Raw genomic sequence first — 22,680 nt, forward strand, 5'->3', positions numbered from 1 at the left:
TGCAAGATGTATTAGAATGGTTGTCGGCACCACAGACTGGGCATTCGGCCATAGATCTGCAATATTTCGCTGGGTGACCAAAACGCCAGCAATTTCTACATTGTTGCGGTGTAGGTATCACCTTTCGAACTTGTAACCGATGTCCCGCGACATATACAGAGGACGGGAGTTCTCGGCTGTCAAAAGTTAAACGAGCCACATTGCAAGGGTAACGTCTCCGCCCCCGGGCAGGAAGGACATAAGTGTCTACTTTGAGGATTGGGAGATCCTGGAGTTCCAGCTGTTCAAAAATGTCATTGCCACATGACTGGAAATTCTGTTGGACTATGGTATGGGGCAGAATGACAGTACCACTACAAGAATTGAGAGAAAGATGTTTTTCAATAGTGATAGGAGTAGTATCGATATTCGAAAGGAGAGAAAGATCATGAGCTTGGGTAGCATTCTGGACAGTGACGATGCGCGTACCGCTCTTGAGAGCGTGAAATGAAATATCTCTGCCAACATGACGCAGGAGCGCTTTGGCAATACTATGGTCAGAAAGGTAGGCAGAAGAAGAAGTTGGTCTTAAAGTAAAGAATTTAGTCCATTGTGTGGTCCGAAACTGAGCGTGGAGAGGGAGTGCTTGACGTGTCGGTCGTTTCCGAGTAGAATGGGAAGGTAACGACGGAGCATCATCAGGAGATTGACGTTGGCGTTTAGGAGTAGGACCGGAGTTGGTCCGGCATGAAATGGGTGGGCGATTCGAAAATTGCCGTACCGTAGAGGGAGAAGCCGGAAGCATAGTCAAAGGAGAGCGGAGTTCAGACAAATCGAAGGAGTCAGTCGAAGCCCCGGTACCTGAAGCGGGTGAGGAAACAGCACCAGCAAGAGGTACAGGGGCATCAGGAGTGTCCGAAGAGTGGTCTAAACACAAGGCAGGGTCAGAATGGGGTGCGGTATCAAGGAGGGGCCCGGGGGTAGTGGTTTCATGGACTAGGGCTGCCATGGTTAGGTTACTCCTTTGCTTTTTGTTTTTAAGAAAAAAAAAGAAAGAAGAAAAGAAAATAAAAACAAAAAAAAGAATAAAAGGGGGGAGCGGGGAGGAATAGTTCCCAGGAGGAATGAAAGGGCCGGAAATCTCCCTCCGCGCCCAAGAGGACTCGACACCGCTAGTAGCGCAGATGCAGCATGGAACCCGTGCCATACCCTACCCTTCATGCCAGTAAACCAGCAATCCGGGATAGCAACCTCACATCTGCCGAGCTACCTCGGTGGACAAAAGAGAGGGCGGCCGGATATCCGCCACAAAGCATACCTCCTTCAGCCACCACCCCCGGAATCCGAAAGGTGGCTTCCAGAGATACACCCGTCGCCCAAAAGACACCCAAAGCTACTCCGGGATACCGGAGAGGGATCGGGACATCCCTAGGCAATCCAGATTCCACGGCAAACTACGCCACCGCCAAGAAACCTCAACGGAATGGGATCGACCCCGGTGTCCTTTCCCCTACCTAGGAACTAGCGCGCCTGTGGGAGAAATCACGAAGGCTAAAAAGAGGAAGGGCAAAAGGGAGGGGTGAGGAGGAGGAGGAGGAATGGAAAAAGGGGAGGATGGGGAGGATGGGATAGGGGAGGGGAGAATGGGGGGTAATTAGGTTCGGTCTGAGGAAGAAGACCGACAGGGCTAATTCCTCAGACCAAGAGCCTCTTCACCACGCCAAGGAGCCCCCCTTGAAGAGGATCGGCATTGTAAAACGTTGTTTAAGGAACTCTTCATCGTCAGAGAATCGACTTAGGATTCCGTACAGTTGCGACTGAAATAGAAAATAGTCAACAACAGACCTCTAACTTACGTTACTGATGATCTGGACAATTTAGAAGTGTTAAGTCCATCTCATTTACTCCATGGCAGAAGGCTCGAACCTATTCCTCCCATGAATGATAAAGAAATCATAGAGGATAATACTTATTTCGAACCTGAGCAACTCAGACGTAAATTCAAACACCTTAATAGTGATTGAACGTTGGGAGAAAATTTAGCGAGAAGACTATCTCACCTCATTGAGAGAACACTTCTATGGAGCTGATTTTCCTGAAAATCACAAGTCCTTAAGACCTGGTGACAGTGATTGACAATGATGGTCCAAGGTCCCAATGGCCACTTGGAAAAATTGTGACCATATATCCTGATGCAAATGGAATCATCAGGACAGTTGATGTTTTGAGCAAAGGTGTAGTGAACAAGCGGACAAATAAACTAGTACCGTTAGAATTACAGTGTTGAAAACAAAATTAGTGATTCTCCAGAAGCCCCACAGACTAAAGCTGTTCAGAAAAGACAAGCAGCAATATTATTATTATTATTATAATCAAAAAGAAGCGCTAAGCCACAAGGGCTATACAGCGCTGCAGGGTAGGGAAGGAAGCAAGGGAATTGGATGGCAGAAGGGAGGGGGGATGATCAGCAGGTTACAGAAAACAGCGGGGCAGGGGATAGTACGGGGGTAGAGGGTAGCAAGAGATACAAGTAGAAAGGGCTGAAAGTATCAGAATTTGTGAAGTAAGTCAGTCGTTGTCAAAAAGTCAATGAGAGAGTCCGGATGAAAGGTGGGTCCATCAGCGAGAAGGGAAGGTAAAGAGAGAGCAGCGGGGCGAAGACGACGACAGAGGTAAATTCTGCGTGCTCGTTGATAAAGTGGGCAGTCCAACAGAATGTGGCTGACTGATAATGGAGCTTGGCAATTCTCACAGAGAGGAGCAAGACGCCTCTCCATGAGATATCCATGAGTAAGACGAGTATGGCCAATGCGAAGACGGGAGAGAGTAGTCTCCCAACCTCGACACTGGTGATAAGAAGACGGCCAGTAACCTATACTCGGTTTAATAGACTGAAGTTTGTTGCCGAGCATAGTAGACCAACGTTGTTGCCAACGGGTGTGAAGGTGGGAAGATATTACAGCAAAATAGTCCGTACATGGAATACCTCTATAAGAAACTGGTAGGTCATGTACTGCTGACCGCGCAGCAGTGTCTGCCTGTTCATTGCCCTGTACGTCAACATGACCAGGGACCCAACAAAAAACAATATCTTTATGCTTAGTAAAGATGCGGCGTAGCCAAAGTTGGATACGGAGGACTAAGGGGTGAGGTGTATCAAATTTTTTTATAGCCTGTAAAGCACTAAGGGAGTCTGAGACAACCACAAATGATGACACAGGCATAGATGCAATACGGATAAGTGCTGTAAGGATGGCATATAATTCAGCAGTAAAAATACTAGCTGAAGATAGTAAATGCCCTTGTACGACGCTGTCCGGAAACACTGCTGCGAATCCTACGCCGTCAGAAGACTTAGAGCCATCTGTGTACACAGCAATGGCATGAGAATGAGAGTGAAAGTGGTCAAGAAAAAGAGAGCGGGAAGCGACCGTAGACAGTTGGGCTTTCGAGCAAGGGAGGGAGAAAGAACAGACTCGAACAGCTGGAACTTCCCAGGGGGGTAGGGAAAAGTGAGATGCTACATGTACATAGAAAGGTGGTAGTTGAAGAGAAGACAAGAGCGAATGAAGGCGAAGAGAGAAGGGACGGAGTAAGCAGGGGCGGCGAACAAATAAAGAATGTCTACTAATATCAGTGACCATTCTATAAATGGAAGGATTGCGGAGATCATGAGAGCGTACATAGTAGCGCAGGCAATGGGCATCACGGCGATCGGATAAGGATGGAACGTTCGCTTCTGCATAGAGGCTTTCGACAGGGGAAGAGCGAAAAGCACCAAGGCATAAACGTAATCCTTGGTGATGAATGGGGTTAAGGCTAGAGAGAGTAGCAGGAGATGCCGCTGAATAGATCTGGTCACCATAATCAAGTTTCGATAAAATAAGGGTGGAATGTAGGTGAAGGAGGGTTCGACGATCAGCTCCCCACGAAAGATGAGCAAGGGTTTTAAGAAGGTTCAGCCGGCTGTGACAAGTTGCCTTCAGAGAGGTAATGTGAGGTTTCCAGGATAACCTACGATCAAAGAGGAGGCCCAGAAACTTGACTGTATCACGTTCAGGGATACGTGAGCCATAGAGGTACAAAGGATGATCAGAGATGACAGAGCGTCTAGTGAAAGTGATTTGGTGGGTTTTAGTGCTGGAAAATTTAAACCCATGTGTGGTGGCCCAATTGGAAACACGGTCGACTGCATGCTGGAGAGAAACTGTAAGGAGGTGACAGTCAGCGCCTGCACAGGCAATAGCGAAGTCATCAACATAGAGTGATGACCAAATATTTGATGGAAGACTAGAGGCCAAATCATTAATAGCAAGGAGAAAAAGTGTTGTGCTCAGAACACATCCCTGGGGGACACCTTCAGCTTGGACAAAGTCCGGGGAGAGCACATTATTAACCCGAACACGGAAATGCCTGTCAGTTAAAAAGTTCTTAAGGAAGGATGGTAGATTGCCTCGAAGGCCTAAGGAGTGGACTTGGGCTAAAATATTATACCTCCAAGTTGTGTCATATGCCTTCTCAAGGTCAAAAAATATGGCAATAACTGAGTGGTTATTCGCAAAGGCATTACGAACATACGTATCCAAGCGCAGTAAGGGGTCTATGGTAGAACGTCCCTTACGAAAGCCATATTGACGAGTGGAGAGACTGTTGTGTGTCTCTAAATACCACACTAAACGTCTATTTACTAGACGTTCCATTACTTTGCAAACTGCACTGGTAAGAGCAATGGGACGATAGTGGGAGGTTTCATGTCCCGTAGTGCCTGGTTTGCGGAAAGGGAGAACAATGGCGGATTTCCACAGCTGTGGAAGAACTCCTTGTGACCAAATAAGATTGTAAAGGCGTAATAGGACTGCAAGGGCTGACTGATGTAAATGTTGTAGCATACGAATATGAATGTCGTCGGGCCCAGCTGCCGATGATCGACAAGCTGAGAGTGTTGCCTCCAGTTCTTGAAGTGTAAAAGGCACATTATACTGTTCTTCTCTGAGAGAAGAAAAGTCCAAGGGTGCTAACTCTCTGGCAGACTTTGAGGAAAGAAATGAGGGGCATAGATGGAGTCCCTGAGAAATACGGACCAGATGATTGCCAATTTCATTGGCAACATCTAGTGGGTTTGCTATATCAACACCGGCAACTCGCAGAACAGGAGCCGGGTCAGGAGAATATTTACCACTCAGTTTTCGTACTTTTTTCCAGACTGCACTCATAGAGGAAGCAGAGGTGATGGTGGAGACATAATCTCGCCAGCAAGTGCGTTTAGCGTCACGGATGACACGGCGAGCGATCGCACGCTTCTGTTTAAAATCAAGGAGTCGCTCTGTGGTTCTATTGTACCGGTACCTGCCCCATGCAGCGCGTTTCAAACGTACTGCACGAGCACAAGCAGGAGACCACCAAGGCACGCATTTCTGAGAATGCCTGCCCGAAGTTTGGGGTATAGAATGAGAAGCTGCGGTGAAAACGGAGGACGAGAAGAGGTGTAAAAGCTCATCGATGGAGGACGAAGAAGGAACCTCTTTAAAAACAGTCAGGTGTGAGTAAAGGTTCCAATTTGCCCGATTAAATTGCCAGCGTGGGGTGCGAAGAGGTGGCGAATATGAAGGGGAAGAAAGAATGATTGGGAAATGATCACTGTCATGTAAGTCCGGGAGAACAGACCAAGTAAAGTCTAATGCGGCGGAGGAAGAGCAAACTGAGAGATCGATGCAAGAGAGAGTATGAGTCCGAGGATCAAAATGGGTGTGAGTACCTGTATTTAAAACATGGAGGGGGTGGGTGGCAAGAAAAGCCTCTAACTGAATTCCACGGGAATCACAGTGAGACCCTCCCCAGAGGAAATGGTGGGCATTAAAATCACCAAGTAACAGAATCGGTGGCGGTAATGACGAAACAAGGAAGGCAAAATCCGGAATAGATAATGCCCGAGAAGGAGAGAGATATAAAGAACAGAGCGTATACCACCTATGTAAGTGGATACGGGCTGCTGTGTAATGCAGCGAAGTATGAATAAATAGTTGATGGTACGGAATATCAGTGCGGAGAAGAAGGGCACTTTCATTAAAGGTCCCATCAGGAAAAGGATCTGAAGAATACAACAAATTATAGCCTGAGATGTGCGAAATAACAGCAGAGTGTAATTTTGGTTCCTGTAAGCAAACACCAACAGGGGCAAACTGGGAGAGTAACATCTGAAGCTCACCCCGATTACCCCTGAGGCCGCGTATATTCCACTGTAAAAAGGCCATGATTGGCAATGATAAAGATACTTGAAATCCGCAGGTAAGGGTTCCTACGGACTAGAAGGGTTAGAAAAGTCCACATGCGGAGGCAGTGGAAAATGTTCAAGCAGCGAAGGAACGGTGCGCTGTGAAGAAAGGAGTTGCGCAGATGGAGCAGAGGAGAGAGAAAGAGCGGAAGGTGGATCAGTGTCCATTGATGGTTTGGTCTCTGCAATATATTCAGAGATTGCTTCAAGTGTTTCGGAATTCAGAGATGTCGTATGGGAGACAATATTGGGAATGGTAGGGGGAGGATGAGTAAAGATTGGAACTGTATTGGACTGTACCAAGGTAGGGGGGGGCGAAAGGGTGGAGGGAACTGGAGAAGCGTGGCAGGGGACAGAAGAGACAGGAACCTGGGAGGTGGCAGAAGAGGAAGAAACTTGGGAGGGAACAGGGGAGGAAGGTACATTACGAGGAGGAGGGTGAACCTCTGCACTTGTAACCGAGCCAGTGAGAGGGGAAGAACTAGGGACAGAGACAGGGAGGGTAAAATGAGGAGGTGGAAGATGGGTAGGAGGTGTTACCGGACCTTTTTTTGACTTTTGAGAAGTGGAGGGACGATTGGGAAGAGGTGTCGTACGAGGTCTCGTCGATACTGAGGCTTGTAAGAGAGAACTCGAAGAAGCGAGATTAGACTGAGGCGTTGAAGTAGGGACGTCTGAGCCGAGGACAGCAAAAGGATTAGATACAGGAGTGATTATGGGAGAGGTAACCACAGAGGTGGGTGTAGAAGATGGGATACCAGAAGTGGGGGGACGTTTTGAAACACGGGAATAAGAAACACGTGGGAGTCTCCCTTGGAGGCGGAGATGAGAAACTGCCATGGCATAAGGGAGACCTTCTGTCTCTTTGAGGTAACGGATTTCCCGCTCGTTTAAATAGACCTGACAACGGCGAGAGTACGAAGGGTGAGCCTCATGACAGTTAAGGCAAGAGGGAGATCGATTGCAAGACGTATTAGAATGGTCATCGGCACCACAGACTGGGCATTCGGCGATAGATCTGCAATATTTCGCTGGATGGCCAAATCGCCAGCAATTTCTACACTGTTGTGGTGTAGGGATCACCTTTCGAACTTGTAACCGATGTCCTGCTATATAAACGGAGGATGGGAGTTCTCGGCTGTCAAAAGTTAAACGAGCCACATTGCTAGGGTATCGTCTCCGCCCACGGGCAGGAAGAACGTAAGTGTCTACCTTGAGGATTGGGAGATCTTGGAGTTCCAGCTGTTCGAGAATGTCGGTGCCACATGTCTGGAAATTTTGTTGAACTATGGTATGGGGCAGAATAACGGTACCACTACAAGAATTGAGGGAATGATGTTTTTCAAGGGTGACAGGAACAGTATCTATATGGGAAAGACGAGAGAGCTCACGAGCCTGGGTAGCATTCTGTACGGTAATGATGCGCGTACCGCTCTTAAGAGCATGAAAAGAAATATCTTTACCAACATGGCGTAGGAGTGCCTTGCCAATACTATGGTCAGAAAGATAGGCAGTAGAGGAAGTTGGTCGTAAAGTGAAGAATTTAGTCCACTGTTCAGTCTGAAACTGAGCGTGGAAAGGTAGTGAAGGACGTGTCAATCGTTTCTGAGAAGAACGAGAAGGTGAAGGTGGAGAAGTATCATCAGCAGGTAATTGTCGTTGACGTTTAGGCGTGGGACCAGAGTTGGTCCGACGTGGAACGGGTCGGCGATTTGAAAATTGCCGCACCGTAGAGGGAGAGGCCGGAAGCATAGTCAGAGGAGAGCGAAGGTCTGATAAATCGAAGGAGTCAGTCGAGGCCTCAGTACCTGAAGCGGGTGAGGAAACAGCACCGGCAATAGGTACAGAGGCATGAGGAATGTCTGAAGAGTGGTCCAAAGACGAGGCGGGGTCAGAACGGGGTGCGGTATCAAGAAGGGGCCCGGGGGTACTAGGTTCATGGACTAGGGCTGCCATGGTTAGGTTACTTCTTTCTTTTTGTTTTTAAGAAAAAAAAAGAAAGAAGAAAAGAAAATAAAAACAAAAAAAAGAAAAAAAAAAGGGGGGACCGGGGAGGGATAGTTCCTAGGAGGAATGAAAGGGCCAGAAATCTCCCTCCGCGCCCAAGAGGACTCGACACCGCTAGTAGCGCAGATGCAGCATGGAACCCGTGCCATACCCTACCCTTCATGCCAGTAAACCAGCAATCTGGGATAGCAACCTCACATCTGCCGAGCTACCTCGGTGGACAAAAGAGAGGGCGGCCGGATATCCGCCACAAAGCATACCTCCTTCAGCCACCACCCCCGGAATCCGAAAGGTGGCTTCCAGAGATACACCCGTCGCCCAAAAGACACCCAAAGCTACTCCGGGATACCGGAGAGGGATCGGGACATCCCTAGGCAATCCAGATTCCACGGCAAACTACGCCACCGCCAAGAAACCTCAACGGAATGGGATGGACCCCGGTGTCCTTTCCCCTACCTAGGAACTAGCGCGCCTGTGGGAGAAATCACGAAGGCTAAAAAGAGGAAGGGCAAAAGGGAGGGGTGAGGAGGAGGAGGAGGAATGGAAAAAGGGGAGGATGGGGAGGATGGGATAGGGGAGGGGAGAATGGGGGGTAATTAGGTTCGGTCTGAGGAAGAAGACCGACAGGGCTAATTCCTCAGACCAAGAGCCTCTTCACCACGCCAAGGAGCCCCCCTTGAAGAGGATTTAGTCAAGAGAACAAACTAAAAGGACAACGGGCATCACAATCTTAGAGGGATCATTAGTCTCCGCCTAGACTTAAAAGGACAAAAACCACCTAGACAAACTCGATCCTTTATGAATGGAATTAAAGTTTAGAAAGGTGTAGGAGCGTGCAAAATGTAGATGGTCTCAATCCAATTTCGTAGAGAGCAAAATGAAAGATGTGAAAATTTTGAAGAGGGTCAACAGACTGGCAAGCAGCTTTTATATAGGTTATACGGTTTCCAGGATATCTGGAGGTTAAACGAAAGGTAGAAAAAAAAAATCAGGAATACGAGAACCATAGATATAACGCAGTATTAGGAACGAAGTCTTGGAATGTCTTAGTAACAAAACTTAAGAGCCCCAGTGGTGGCCCAGTAGGAAACACGGTCGACAGCATTCGGGAGGCTGCTACTAGGAAAGTCAGTGCCTGTGCAAGCTATGGCAAAATAGTGACTGAAGCGAATCCTGCATGCCCACTGATACAGGATATGGTAAACTGACAAGTCAATCAAAACTAAGCGCTAAACCCACAAAGGTCATATAGCGTTGTACATGCTAAAGCAATGTATGGAGACTTACAATCAAGGAGGAAGCGCTAAACCCATAGGATTATACAGTGCCTGTGAAGGGGGGGGGGAGGATGTGGAAGGTATTCAGGTTTAATTCAGGGGAACTGGAGCACAGATCAAATTCCCTAGATTACAAGCCCCTCACAAGCATCAAGGAACCTTCCTCGAGGGATGAAGATTGACCAGCGAGGTCTAGGAGCAAGAGGCAGAGTTAGCAAGGGTAGTGGAGTGATCTAGAGAAAGTAGTGTAATAAAACAAATTACAGTAATTATAATTAATGGGGAAACCAAATTTGTAGGGAGCTATACAACATTCAAGTTAAATAGGTAATCACTGACTTGTGGGGAAAGCACTTAACACTTGCAACATAATACCAGTGATCCAAGTGTGAAAACGCCATGCCGTTCACCATGAAGATCTTAGTGCCTGGGCCCCTCAAGTGTGAGGGGAAGGGTTCTTTATCTAGGAAATTGGATCTGTGCTCATTCCCTGAATACCTTCCATCCCCCCCCCCAAGCGCTGTATAATCCTACGGGTTTAGCACTTCTCTATTGGTGCTTGGGCAATGTATAGTAAACAAGTCATTCGTTATCGAGGGGGAGCGCTAAACCCAGTGCCTGGGGAGAGATTCTGGAATGAATCTGGAGCACAGATCTACATACCCAGAACAAGAGATCTTCACTACGAATTAACTTCCCTCGAGTCTTTTTTAAAGGTCGGCCGTCTCCCACCGAGGCAGGGTGACCCAAAATGAAAAAATCCCCCAAAAGAAAATCAAACGCTTTCACCTCACTCAATCACTTTTTGCAGATGTACTCAGAATACAACAGTTTAGAAGGATATACATATAAACAAAACATATCCCTCCAAACTGTCAATATCCTAAACCCCTCCTTTAGCATTGTACTTCCCACTTCCAGGACTCAAGCCAGGCTATATAAAAACTGGTTTCCCTGAATCCCTTCACTAAATATTACTCTGCTCTCACTCCAACAGCTCATCAGGTCCCAAATACCATTTGTCTCCATTCACTAACACTCACACGCTTGCTGGAAGCCCAAGCCCCTCGCCCACAAAACCTTTACCCCCTCCCTCAAACTTTTTCCAAGGACGACCCCTACCCTGCCTTCATTTCCCTACAGATTTATACACTCCACGTCATTCTACTTTGATCCATTCTCTAAATGACCAAACCACCTCAACCCCTCTTGACATACTCAACTCCACACCTAATTTCCACACTCCTAATTTTCTGCATATTTGCACCACACATTGCCCTTAAACAGGACATCTCCACTGCCTCCTCACTGAAGCATTTACAACCCAAGCTTCACACCCATGTAAGTGTTAGTACTACTATACTTTCATACATTCCCTTCTTTGCCTCCATAGCTAACACTCGTCTCCACAGACCTCAATGCACCACTACTTTTTTCCCCTCAATTCTATGATTAACCTCTTCCTTCATAAATCCATCCGCTGACATGTCAATTCCCAAATATCTGAAAACATTCACTTCTTCCATATTCCTCAATTTGATATCCCATTTTTCTTAATGTAAATCATTTGATAACCCTCATCACCTTACTCTTTTCTATGTTCACTTTCAACTTTCTACCTTTACACTCCCAAATTAGTCCACTAACCTCTGCAATTTTTCTTCAGAATCTCCCAAAAGCACAGTATCAGCAAAAAGTAACTTCCCATTTTGTATCTGATTCCCCATAATTTAATCCCACCCCTCTCCCGAACACCCTAGCATTTACTTCTTTTACAACCCCATCTATAAATATATTAAACAACCATATTGACATTACACATCCCTAAGACCCACCTTTACTGGAAGTAGTCTCCCTCTCCTATACCCTAACCCGAGCCTCACTATCCTCAAAAACCTCTTTACAGCATTTATTAACTTACCACCTATTCCATATACTTGCAACATTTGCCACATTGCTCCCCTAACCACTATCATACACCTTTTCTAAATCCATAAATGCAATAAAAACTTCCCTACCTTTATCTAAATACTGTTCACATATATGCTTCAATGTAAACACTATCTACACATCCCCTACCCACTAAAACCACCTTGCTCATCCGCAATTCTACATTCTTACCTCTAATTCTTTCAATAACCCTACCGTACACTTCCTGATACTCGGTAAACTCGTTCTATAATTTTTAAAATCTTTTTGTCCCCCTTCCCTTTATATGAAGGGACTAGACATGTTCTCTGCCAATCCCTAGGTACCTTCCCCTTTCATACATTTAACAAAAATACCAACCATTAAACCCTTAATGTCGTGCAATGCCTGGGAAACTTCACAGAAATAAGACTAGTCAAATTCCTTTTAAAAAGGTCACCAGCACAAATCCTAAAGAGGATTTACAGGATAAACCTAAGGTAGAAGCACGAGGCCTTGAAGGGATATTTAACCCTTAAACTGTCCAAACAGATCTACGTTCACATGTGTAGTGCTCCAAAAGTACATCTACATTTTTTTACATAAAAAAACGTAGATTTAAGTTTTTTACAAGTTTTCAAATGTAAAAAATAAAAAGCTCCACTTTTTTTTTTACATACTTTCAAATGTTGAAAAAAACGTAGATCTACGTTTGGACATTTTAAGGGTTAAATAACATACTCTAAGCTCACATCAGTATTCATTCCCTTTCAAGTCATTTGCTGGTATAAAGGCACTGCCCTCATTATTATAATCAAAAAGAAGCACTAAGCCACAAGGGCTATACAGCGGCACTGCCCTCAAAAGTTAAATTATATGCTGGCAAAGCTCTTTGAGCAAGGATTTAATTTACAAAAGCACAACTGGTTATTCAGTGCTTTCAGGATGCTAATCAACTATTAAATTGGTTCATTAATTTTCAAAGATAACCTGTTCACTCGTCACAGTCAAGTTTCCACATTATGCAATACATTTTCTCACTTCAATTAAATTTCCTCTGTTGACATTTTTCAGATGCACCCTAAATTAAAAATTTAGTCATAGGAGTGCTAGACCCGGAATCGTACAGCATGTGAAGTTAAGGAACTCAGGTTCGATCCAAGGAAGGGAAGCACTTGTCCAGTTCCACAGACCATATGCCCCTCACCATTATCAAAATCTGAGGGGATGTACCTTTTAAAGACCAATCTTGTACTTACGAGTGGAGTGTGGGCTAAAATTCGGGAAGAGGAAGTCCAATTCTTGGAAACTGAGCCCCTCACTGGCATCAGGGAACTGAGGGATACTCCCATGCAGTCACCACTGCATACTGACCGAGGATGCGCCTAAAAGTGAACCCTTCAGCTTCAACATACACAGCACTAAAGCTGTCACACCAACCAAGTATTAAATTTGAAGAGAAAGCCATAAACTTTCAAATCTTTGCACTGGGAATGGGAGGTATGCATTTACAATTGGTCAATCTCCAGCATTAAGGCAGTACTATAGTGCTTTGGGAAATTAAAACAGGGTTAAGGACCTGGAAAGATTACTCAATGGGGTTTTAAATATAGGCTTAAAGAATTATGAAAGCTTCCAATTTTTACTGATAAGTGAGAAGACGACATACACTGAATATCAGCCTGGCGTCGACATTCAAATACAATGAAAAAATCATGTAAATGAAAAATCCTAGGTTTAACATCTATGCACTTGAAACCATAACCATGTTTTTATTATGGTCCCATGTTACTGCCTACATAGAACACAGATCTAGGCTGGGTGGGCACATTATGAAGGAATGTTGAAATTACAACTGGCCACAATTGGCAATTACTATTTTTGCAGTGGTATCACCACTAGGCTTTCCATAACCCTCAATCTGACGAACAACATCCATGCCCTCCACAACGCTGCCAAAGACCACGTGCTTGCCATCTAGCCAGTTGGTTTTGACTGTACACAGGAAGAACTGCGAGCCATTAGTGTTTTTGCCAGCATTGGCCATGGACAAAATACCAGGGCCAGTGTGCTTCAGGGTGAAATTCTCATCAGGAAATTTTGCACCATAAATAGACTTTCCACCAGTTCCATTATGATTAGTGAAGTCTCCACCTTGACACATGAAATTGGGGATAACACGATGGAAAGTGGACCCCTTGTAGCCAAAGCCCTTCTCTCCAGTACACAGGGCCCGGAAATTCTCTGCAGTCTTTGGCACTACATCAGCACGCAGCTGAAACAAAAATAAGTTCGTAAGAATAGTATACTTAGTGTAAATTACAATAACTACATATTCACAAACATTCAAGGGCAAATTATTTAACACTATCCCTAGTCCAACTCTACCTGGAGGGTAGGTTTTAAATAAGTAGTCGTGTGCCACTCCTTTGAACACCATATTTAAGAGTGAAAGTTACATTTCCCTACTAGCTATTAATCCCATTAGGATACAGCACTGCATAAGACTAGCCCAGACTAGGGTGATCCTACACTTTCTAAACCTATTTAAGCTTAGTCCTTAAGCAAATTAGTATTTTTGCCTTCACAACCAACCAAACTAGCATCTTTCCAAAATATAATCTAATGTGCAAAACAACCACTCTGAAAGAATAGAGAAATTCCAAGCGCTTTCGTGACTACTCACATTATCAAGGAACTATGAAAGTAAAGCATCCAAGGAAGCTATATAAGGGGTCTGGCCAGCACCTCACTATCAGATCCCACAACGGTTAAACACCTGACGCGCGCCGACCCAACTTGGATAGGTCCTTTGCACAACTCGCCCCACAAACTATTCTACCCAAGAAAATTTAAAAATTATTTGTCCAGTGTATTATTAAATTCTTCCCAAATTCTATTAATTATAAATGGATGTAATTTATATAAACCAAAGGAAATATTCATATTATTGTCAAAACTGCTTTTTATGAAACAAGATTCAATTATATTCCAGTCGACCATGGGCTTGCTTGATACTACTTTCTCAACTTTTTGAAAATCAATTGGATGGTTAAAATCTCTTACATGAATAAATAGAGCATTGGAATCTTGTCCAGTTCTAATGCTATATTTATGTTGTTTTAATCTTAGTTCGAGATTTTTACTGAAAGGCAAAGATGAATTAGTCAAACAATTTACTTCCACTAATCCATCTTTGCCTTACATGTATGGACTAATAAAAACACACAAACCAGGGAATCCAGTCAGACCAATTATTAGCTCCATAGGGTCAGTTTCATATAAATTATCCAAATGGCTTGTTGATATTTTGAGCCCTATTGTTGGCAAAATTTCTAACTTTAATGTTAAAAACAACAGACTTGGTTGATAAATTAAGCTCCTTGACTGACTTAAATGATTTTAACATGGTTAGTTTTGATGTTACTTCCTTGTTTACAAAAATTCCTGTTGATTTATTAAGTTTCTTATCTGAAGAACTCGTTTACTATGATTTACCATTGCCAGTTCCTACTATCATTAAACTTATTAAACTTTGCATTGTTGATGCAAAATTTGTATTTAATAAGTTTTACACTCAGAAGTTTGGTATGGCAATGGGAAACCCTCTTTCACCTGTTCTTAGTAACCTATACATGGAATTTTTTGAAACTAGGTTACTTAACAATCCTCCCTAATAGAGCTAAACGGTTCAGATATGTTGATATTTTGTGTCTTATGCCCAAAAATATAGATATACACCATTTCCTAGAAAAATTAAATAGCTTAGCCCATTCTATAAACTTTAATGTTGAGTTTGAAGAAAATAACTCATTGCCTTTTCTAGATGTTTTAATTATTAAGGGTAATAATGAATTCAAATTTAAAATTTACAGAAAACCTACAAATAACTGTTCCTATGTCCACTATTATTCCTCGCATCAAGATAGAGTCAAACTGTTTTCTCATCAATGTTTCTGAGAGCTTTACGAATTTGTAGTCCTGAGTTCATAGATGAGGAAATATCCAAAATTTATGAAATAGGTAATGATTTAAAATACCCAAGAAATGTAATTGATAAATCTTTTAAAGTTGCTAGAAATACTTTTTACAATCCAAAAAGGGACAACCAGCCTTATTCAACTAAAAATATGTTGGTTCTCCCTTACCATGAAAACTTGGTTGATATGCCTTCTCTTCTTAAGACTTTTAATATTAAAGTTGTATTCAAAAATCTTGATACAGTAAAAAAACTTTTGATAAAGAATTCCCCCCAAAATGCTGATGGATGTGTCTAAGATTCCTTGTAAAATTTGCGATAAAGTTTATTACGGTCAAACTGGTAAAAATCTCAAACTAAGATTAAAACAAATATAGCATTAGAACTGGACAAGATTCCAATGCTCTATTTATTCATGTAAGATTTTAACCATCCAATTGATTTTCAAAAAGTTGAGAAAGTAGTATCAAGCAAGTCCATGGTCGACAGGAATATAATTGAATCTTGTTTCATAAAAAGCAGTTTTGACAAAAATATGAATATTTCCTTTGGTTTATATAAATTAGATCCATTTATAATTAATAGAATTTGGGAAGAATTTAATAATACACTGGACAAATAATTTTTAAATTTTCTTGGGTAGAATAGTTTGTGGGGCGAGTTGTGCAAAGGACCTATCCAAGTTGGGTCGGCGCGCGTCAGGTGTTTAACCGTTGTGGGATCTGATAGAGGTGCTGGCCAGACCCCTTATATAGCTTCCTTGGATGCTTTACTTTCATAGTTCCTTGATAATGTTAGTCACGAAAGCGCTTAGAATTTCTCTATTCTTTCAGAGTGGTTGTTTTGCATATTCTGAAATCACCCGTTTACTGTGATCTTATTGCATAATCTAATGTGTACTTCATATTGGAAGCTTATCTTTTTACCAATTTCCATTTATGAACTTGTCCCTTACTTTACCCTTTCCAGGGATATTTTTAACCTCCAGCACACATTTCCATTTGAATTTATAAGTACTATGCTAGTTAACTGGCGTTTCATCATTTCCTTTCACGAGGCTTAGACCATTTGTCTAACTTTTGTCCTCCACTCGATTTTTTGTCATTTGTATAAGTAGCTAACTAGTTTATTTCTGTAAATTGTGAAAGGGCCTACTAAAAAAATGCCAAGGCAAAACTAATTGTGAACCATGGATAGTTAAGATATGCTCCTTAGTTCTACTGCACAAGACATTCTATGCCAGTTACATTTTATGGGATGCCACTTAAAGTGGGGGCAAGACAACTAGCTATATTCAAGTGTACACAATCTTTTCCAATCTGGTATACATGGTTATCCTTCCTGTTCTCTAAACCAGTCAATCTTCCTTCAGTCTAAGTTATAAGAACTGAAGCACTGCAGCAGACCTACTGGCCCATGATAAGCAGGTCCAAGTCACCTACTGGCCTAAGCTAGTCAAGGCCAAGTCACAGCCACCCACACCCACGTGTACATTTGTCTAACGTACTTTTAAAAAGTTTGAGCTTCACTGACACTACTCTGCAGTGTTCCACTAAATCCACAACTTGCCAAACCAATGCTTTCCTATATCCTTTCTAAGTCTAAATATATCAAACTATTGCCGAGAGGCCCGTCTTGGTTGAGAGATTTTTTAGCACGTTATTTACATCCTTTATTCCACTTTTCCCATTTATACACCTAAATCATATCCCCCCACCCTAACTCTATGCCTTTCTAGAGTGCAGATCAAGGGTCCTTAATTGATCCTTATAGGAAAGATTTCCAATACCCGAAGCTTGTCACAGACCAGGCTACTGGAGCACTGACCCCTGAAAATCTCCAGGTATACATGGGATCAATTGTCATCCTTCTCTGTACATTTCCCAGCATTTATATCCATTCTGCAAGACTGACAAGAACTGTGCAGCATAATTTAAGCAAGGCCTAACCAACAACAGAGTTGAATAACCTAAGGACTCCTCCTATAGGTGTCACTGACTCTTATAGCTAAAAAGGCTATACTAAAACCCAGTAAAACTTGTTAGGCATGCTTTTTACAGCAAGATAAAAGTATGAGTACTTTTAAATAATTGTTCCAATACCCATGATCATGCTAAGCAGACTAAACATTCAATTTTTGGCCAAGAAATAACTTGCACAAGATTTGAGGTTTTCCTACTTCCCAAGCCTGGCCATGGACCAGCAAAATTTCAATACAAAAGGCTAGTGTATTTGCTACAACCCACAGAAACTTGTATGTACAAAGACTTTAGTTAAAGGATCACAGTGGTAGTGTTAACTAGTGTTAACCTTTTAACCCTTAAACGGTCCAAACAAATCAACGTTCAAATTTGCATTGCTACAAAAGTAGATCCACTTGTTTTTTTTACATACTTTCAAATATAACAAAAAAAATGTAGATAAGTTTTTTTTTTACACGTTTTCAAACATAAAACAAAAAAGATCTACATTCTTTTACATACTTTCAGATGCTGAAAAAACATACGTTTGGACCATTTAAGGGTTAAAAAGATACCTAGAGTACAAGTATAAAGTATGCAAGCTGGCCCTGTTAGTCCCACACCCCAATTTACTTAACATAGCACAAACAAGTGATCAACATTACTTTTCAACGTCAAAAGTCCACAGTATTTTCCTACTGGCAGAGTTCTTCCATGTATAAACTAAAGTGAATCTAATTGGCTAATAACCACTGGTATCACATCATTGAAGAAACATTTTAACAGACTGCTAGATACTATTTTGACAGCCAAACCCTTGGACTGCTGCTAATTTGGCAAGTCTTGACCCAACTCCTGTAGTACTTGGCAGTTTTCCAGAGGAAAATGCCAACTAACATCTTTGAAGTATCATGTCAAACATTTAAATTAACCTAAGAGTGGTTGGTACAGTAGTAACTGCCTAGCAGACCAGTAGGCTTAATTCCAAAGTGCTTCATGTAAATTACTGTGGTATAATACAAAATAGATGTCCCAAGGATTTTTGCATCTATAATTGAAATGAACCTCTTCACAATTCCATGACCAGAATCTTTTCTACATGGCTGGAATGCTAGTGATCATGAATAAGCATTAGCTATTTCCTACTAAGTGGTCATATGGTCCTGAGCTACTTTGGGGATTAGTGTGGAGAGTTACAAAGCCATGGCTTGCTTCCACAGTGCTGAAGATTAGTGTGTTGAGATTAGTATTGAAGGTGGTAGTCCTACTTCTCCAGGAGGAAATTAGGAGGTTGAAGAATCACCTCAATGGGTTTGGGAGTGAAGGTGAGGTGGCTGGAGTGGGTGAGGGAAATGAGGCTACCAGGAGTGAGTAGTACAGCACCTGCTACAAGCGGCAAGTGGGTCCCAGTAATGGGAGGAGCATCAAAATAAGAAATGTTAAGATTTGAAGATAGGAAATCACTTCTGTTCAGGATGAGTACTAATAGAGGTAAGCACATTCTTGCAGTTGGTGGCTCGCAAGCAAGATATGGACCGTACTTTTCTGTAATAGGAAAAGGGAGTTTTCCTGAGCTGTGGGTGGTGACAGTTAACAGGTTGGATAATGTCAGGTAATGGGAACAAGCCTATTATCTCAGTGCTGGTGGAAATGATATTGAGAAAGGTAGGAGAGAAGAGCTGCTAGGTAAGTAATGTAAAGAGCTTAGCACACCCTTAGGCTAATTTTTTCATCACTACAAACTGGCAGTGCCAGATAAATGGAAAATGGCAATGTGATACCTATTTTCAAAGCAGATGACAGGTCCTTAGCTTCGAGCTATAGACCAATAAGCCTAAGATCCAGTGAAAAAATTTATGGACTCAATTGCAGAGGCATTTCGTAGCCATTTTGAAGAGCATAAATTGATCAACGAATCTCAGCATTTTTACAAAAGGGCATTCCTGCCTTGCAAATTTATTAATTTTTTTCACTAAGGTATTTGAGGTAGATCATGGTAATGAATATATTGTGTATATGAACTTCAGTAAGTCTTGATAGTCCCACATCAGAGACTAGAGGAAAATTAAGGCACACTGAATAAATTTCCTAGATAGAGGTGTGGTTGAAATAAGCAATAGTTTGCATAAGTGGGCAGAAATCAGAGTGGGAAAGTCATAAGCAGTGTTCCACAGGGGTCAGCGTTGGGCCCCTTGTTCACAATCTACATAAATGACAAAGGAATAGCCATAAGCAAGTTTGCCAATACCAAAATAGGCCGTCGAATTCATTCTGACGAGGACATTAGAGCACTTAGAAAGTTTTGAATAGACTGATGCAGTGATTGAGAAGTGGCAGATGCAGTTTATTATAGACATACAAGGTTCTAAACATTGGACAGGAAAATTACCAAGCCACAAACTGGAAAATGTAGATATTAATATTACTGACTACAAAAAAGATTTGGGAGTTCTGGTTAGCAGTAATCTAAAACCAAAACAGTACATGTGTTCAAAAAGCAAACAATCTTCGGCTTCATATCAAGAAGCATAAATAATAGACCTCGGGTTGTTCAACTATATACTTGGTTAGGTCTCATTTAGATGCTGCTGCACAGTTTTGGTCACTGTATTACAGAATGGATATAAATGCACTGGAAAACATACAGAGAAGGATGACAAAGTTAATCCCATGTATCAAATCTTCCCTACGAGGATAGACCGAGGGCCTTGAATCCGCACTCTAGAAAGGCGTAGAATTAGAGGGGATATTGAGGGGTATAAATGGAAAACAGGAATAAAGGGGATGTAGATAGTGTGCTAAAATATCTAGCCAAGACAGGACTCGCAGCAATGGTTTAAAGTTGAAAAATTCAGATCCAGGAAGGATATAGGTAAACACTGGTTTGGTAACAGTTGTGGATGAGTGAACAAACTCTAGAGTACCGTCATAGAAGCTAAACCTGTGTAGCTTTAAAAATTGGTAAAATACAAGAGTGGGTATGGGTGGGCGAGAGTTGGGCCTGACTAGCTTGTGCTACTAAGTCTGCAGTGTTTATGTTCTTAAATAATTTTTTGTAAAATAAGTACTGTACTACATTCAAAGTGGTGGGGAAAGCAAAAACCAAACTCAAGGCTCAGTACCCAGTGAATGGGCGGTAATAAAGATTAAATTCTTAAGACTAACATCTAGGCAAGAACTAAACTTAAATTAGTCATTTAAGCACGAATTGGGTAATTAAGTACAGGAGTGAGAATAGACAGCAGGATTTAGTTGCAATGATGCACACATTCTTTAGTACAATTTAATTAATTTAAGTTAATTTGCACTTCATTCCAATTTAAAGCTAAAACTAAAAGAACAGTCCCAGTTGTCCATGGCATATTTAATTTATACCTAACCACTAATTTATGCCTAATGTTACAACCAGTGAATAAAATACCACAATGTAGTGAACCTGAAAAGCTTTAAAGATTACAACACGAAATTCCGATACTATCTAATCTCACCGACGTTACCCAGTCTGACTAGTCAAATGTCGGGTTTCCCTATTTAAATTAATCCATTATAATTTAAAAATTATAGGCAACTAACGTTAAACCTAAATTACGTCGAGGCATTAAAAAAAGTAACACACACGCCACCTAAATAACTAGTTGGCTTAAGTTACATGAAAACCCTGGGACATAACAGGACAGTTCAGCGCCTAGTATATTTCATACGTCCAATCTCTTTTTAAAAACATTAAAAAATTGAAAAGACTACAGAATGCACAACAATTTCACGATAAACCATATACAAACCACAAAGATAACCCAAAGAATTTTTTTTTTACATAAGTGGATCAATACAAAAATTTTAGTCAATTTCTAAATTAAATTTTCCCGAACATTACTGAAACACATTTAAGCTACAGGACATTCTCTATTAACATTGCTATTCTGTAACGGTATAACTCAAGTGCTGATACCAAAGCCCAGTAAATTACAGGTAAAGTTACCAAAGTTCACAATTACACGCTATCACATTCCACAAAGCCGGCATTTTGACAGCTGTCAGACCTAATGTTTTCTGAACTAAAACGTTATAGAGGCTATATTCTAACACACTTGCCTCCATAACAACCCTGCCAAGAGGCTTGTTATTAGCGGTGACATCGAAGAAAACCTTGGGATTGCCCATGATGGTGATACTGGCAATTGCTGGAGGGTGGGAGAAGTGACTGAGCAGTGATCCCGTGGTCACCCAGAGAGTGAAAGAACAACTCGATATGCTCTTCCTTCTGACGCGCGCAACAACATCTTTTATCACACTCCTTACGATTTTTTCTCGATTTTAAATTAGAAACACGCATTACGTTATATGCAAGTTACAACATTTAAAACAATAAACAATGTTTAAATTATTATGAGAGCAATAGAGTTATACATATAGTTCATAACACTGATTAGAACTAGTTTCTATCGCGGATATTACAGGTTTATGGTGGAAAGGAAAATTCCACTGCTGCTTTGCTTACATGCGTATATAAATTTCAAACGCAATTAAAATATAAGCTTCTTATTAAAAATAATCATTAAAAACAATTAGAAATGCATCTATTAAGTAAAATAATTTTTATATACACTATAAACTACTTCACACGATAGATGTTTAAGTAACGTTAGCAAGATGAACCAATAGGAGTTAAGGATAACCCACGCCATTACTGGTGATGCAACCTCACTGGCTGCTCACTAAGGCGCCAACTTTAAACCTTCATAGCACATAAAAAATGAAAAAAATAGAATAAGCCCAGGAACGCTGTATTTAAATACATTTGTCAACTAGTTGTTGATACTTCAGTCTGTTAAGTGCATGCTAAACTGAAGGTAGAATGACAGCTAAATATAAGTTCAACTATACAACTCAAGTCAATATTGATTAAGGTTTCCTTGGCGGCTTCTGACTTCATAGTTCATATATATTTTTAGGAAGGTATATTACTACTAATATTCGTACATATGTACAGGAACAAGAGCCTGAATATTTTGTGATTATTTATTAATTGCGGGTTTTTGGTGAATTGTTAATGGTCAGCATGAGTTGCGAATCAAGTAATAAGATAAGCTCTCTTCAGGATTATCACATATTTTTATAGTAGTTGCTATGCACACATAATTGCTATAGGCATATTTAACTTAGAATTATCCTACCAGCGGCTTTATCAATTGATAAAGATTCTAGTGGGCAAAACTTTTACATAAGAGTTACCTCACGTTGCATGTCTCATTTATACATGTCAGTGACTTGCATGCAGCGGATGCCGGTTACCATAAT

At 41.8% G+C, this 22,680-nt stretch overlaps 1 protein-coding gene across 1 annotated transcript; it reads right to left on the bottom strand.

The window, feature by feature from the left end:
• Nucleotides 1–13,065: 13,065 nt before the first annotated feature.
• On the bottom strand, nt 13,066–21,634 carry LOC128686149 (peptidyl-prolyl cis-trans isomerase F, mitochondrial). Its single transcript, XM_053772862.1, has 2 exons — nt 21,475–21,634; nt 13,066–13,717 (listed from the first exon to the last, which is right to left on the bottom strand). Exons 1-2 carry the CDS (start codon nt 21,541–21,543, stop codon nt 13,292–13,294), a joined length of 495 nt encoding a protein of 164 aa, XP_053628837.1. The 5' UTR covers nt 21,544–21,634; the 3' UTR covers nt 13,066–13,291.
• Nucleotides 21,635–22,680: the final 1,046 nt, after the last annotated feature.

Source organism: Cherax quadricarinatus, chromosome 9 (assembly GCF_038502225.1).
Source record: "Cherax quadricarinatus isolate ZL_2023a chromosome 9, ASM3850222v1, whole genome shotgun sequence".
NCBI lineage: Eukaryota > Metazoa > Arthropoda > Malacostraca > Decapoda > Parastacidae > Cherax > Cherax quadricarinatus.

Excerpts from the sequence above, each read along its gene's own strand:
- LOC128686149 (XM_053772862.1), bottom strand. The coding sequence starts at position 21,543 with ATGGGCAATCCCAAGGTTTTCTTCGATGTCACCGCTAATAACAAGCCT. Across the intron at positions 13,718-21,474 it reads TTGGCAGGGTTGTTATGGAG|CTGCGTGCTGATGTAGTGCC; the intron begins GCAAGTGTGTTA and ends TTTTTGTTTCAG.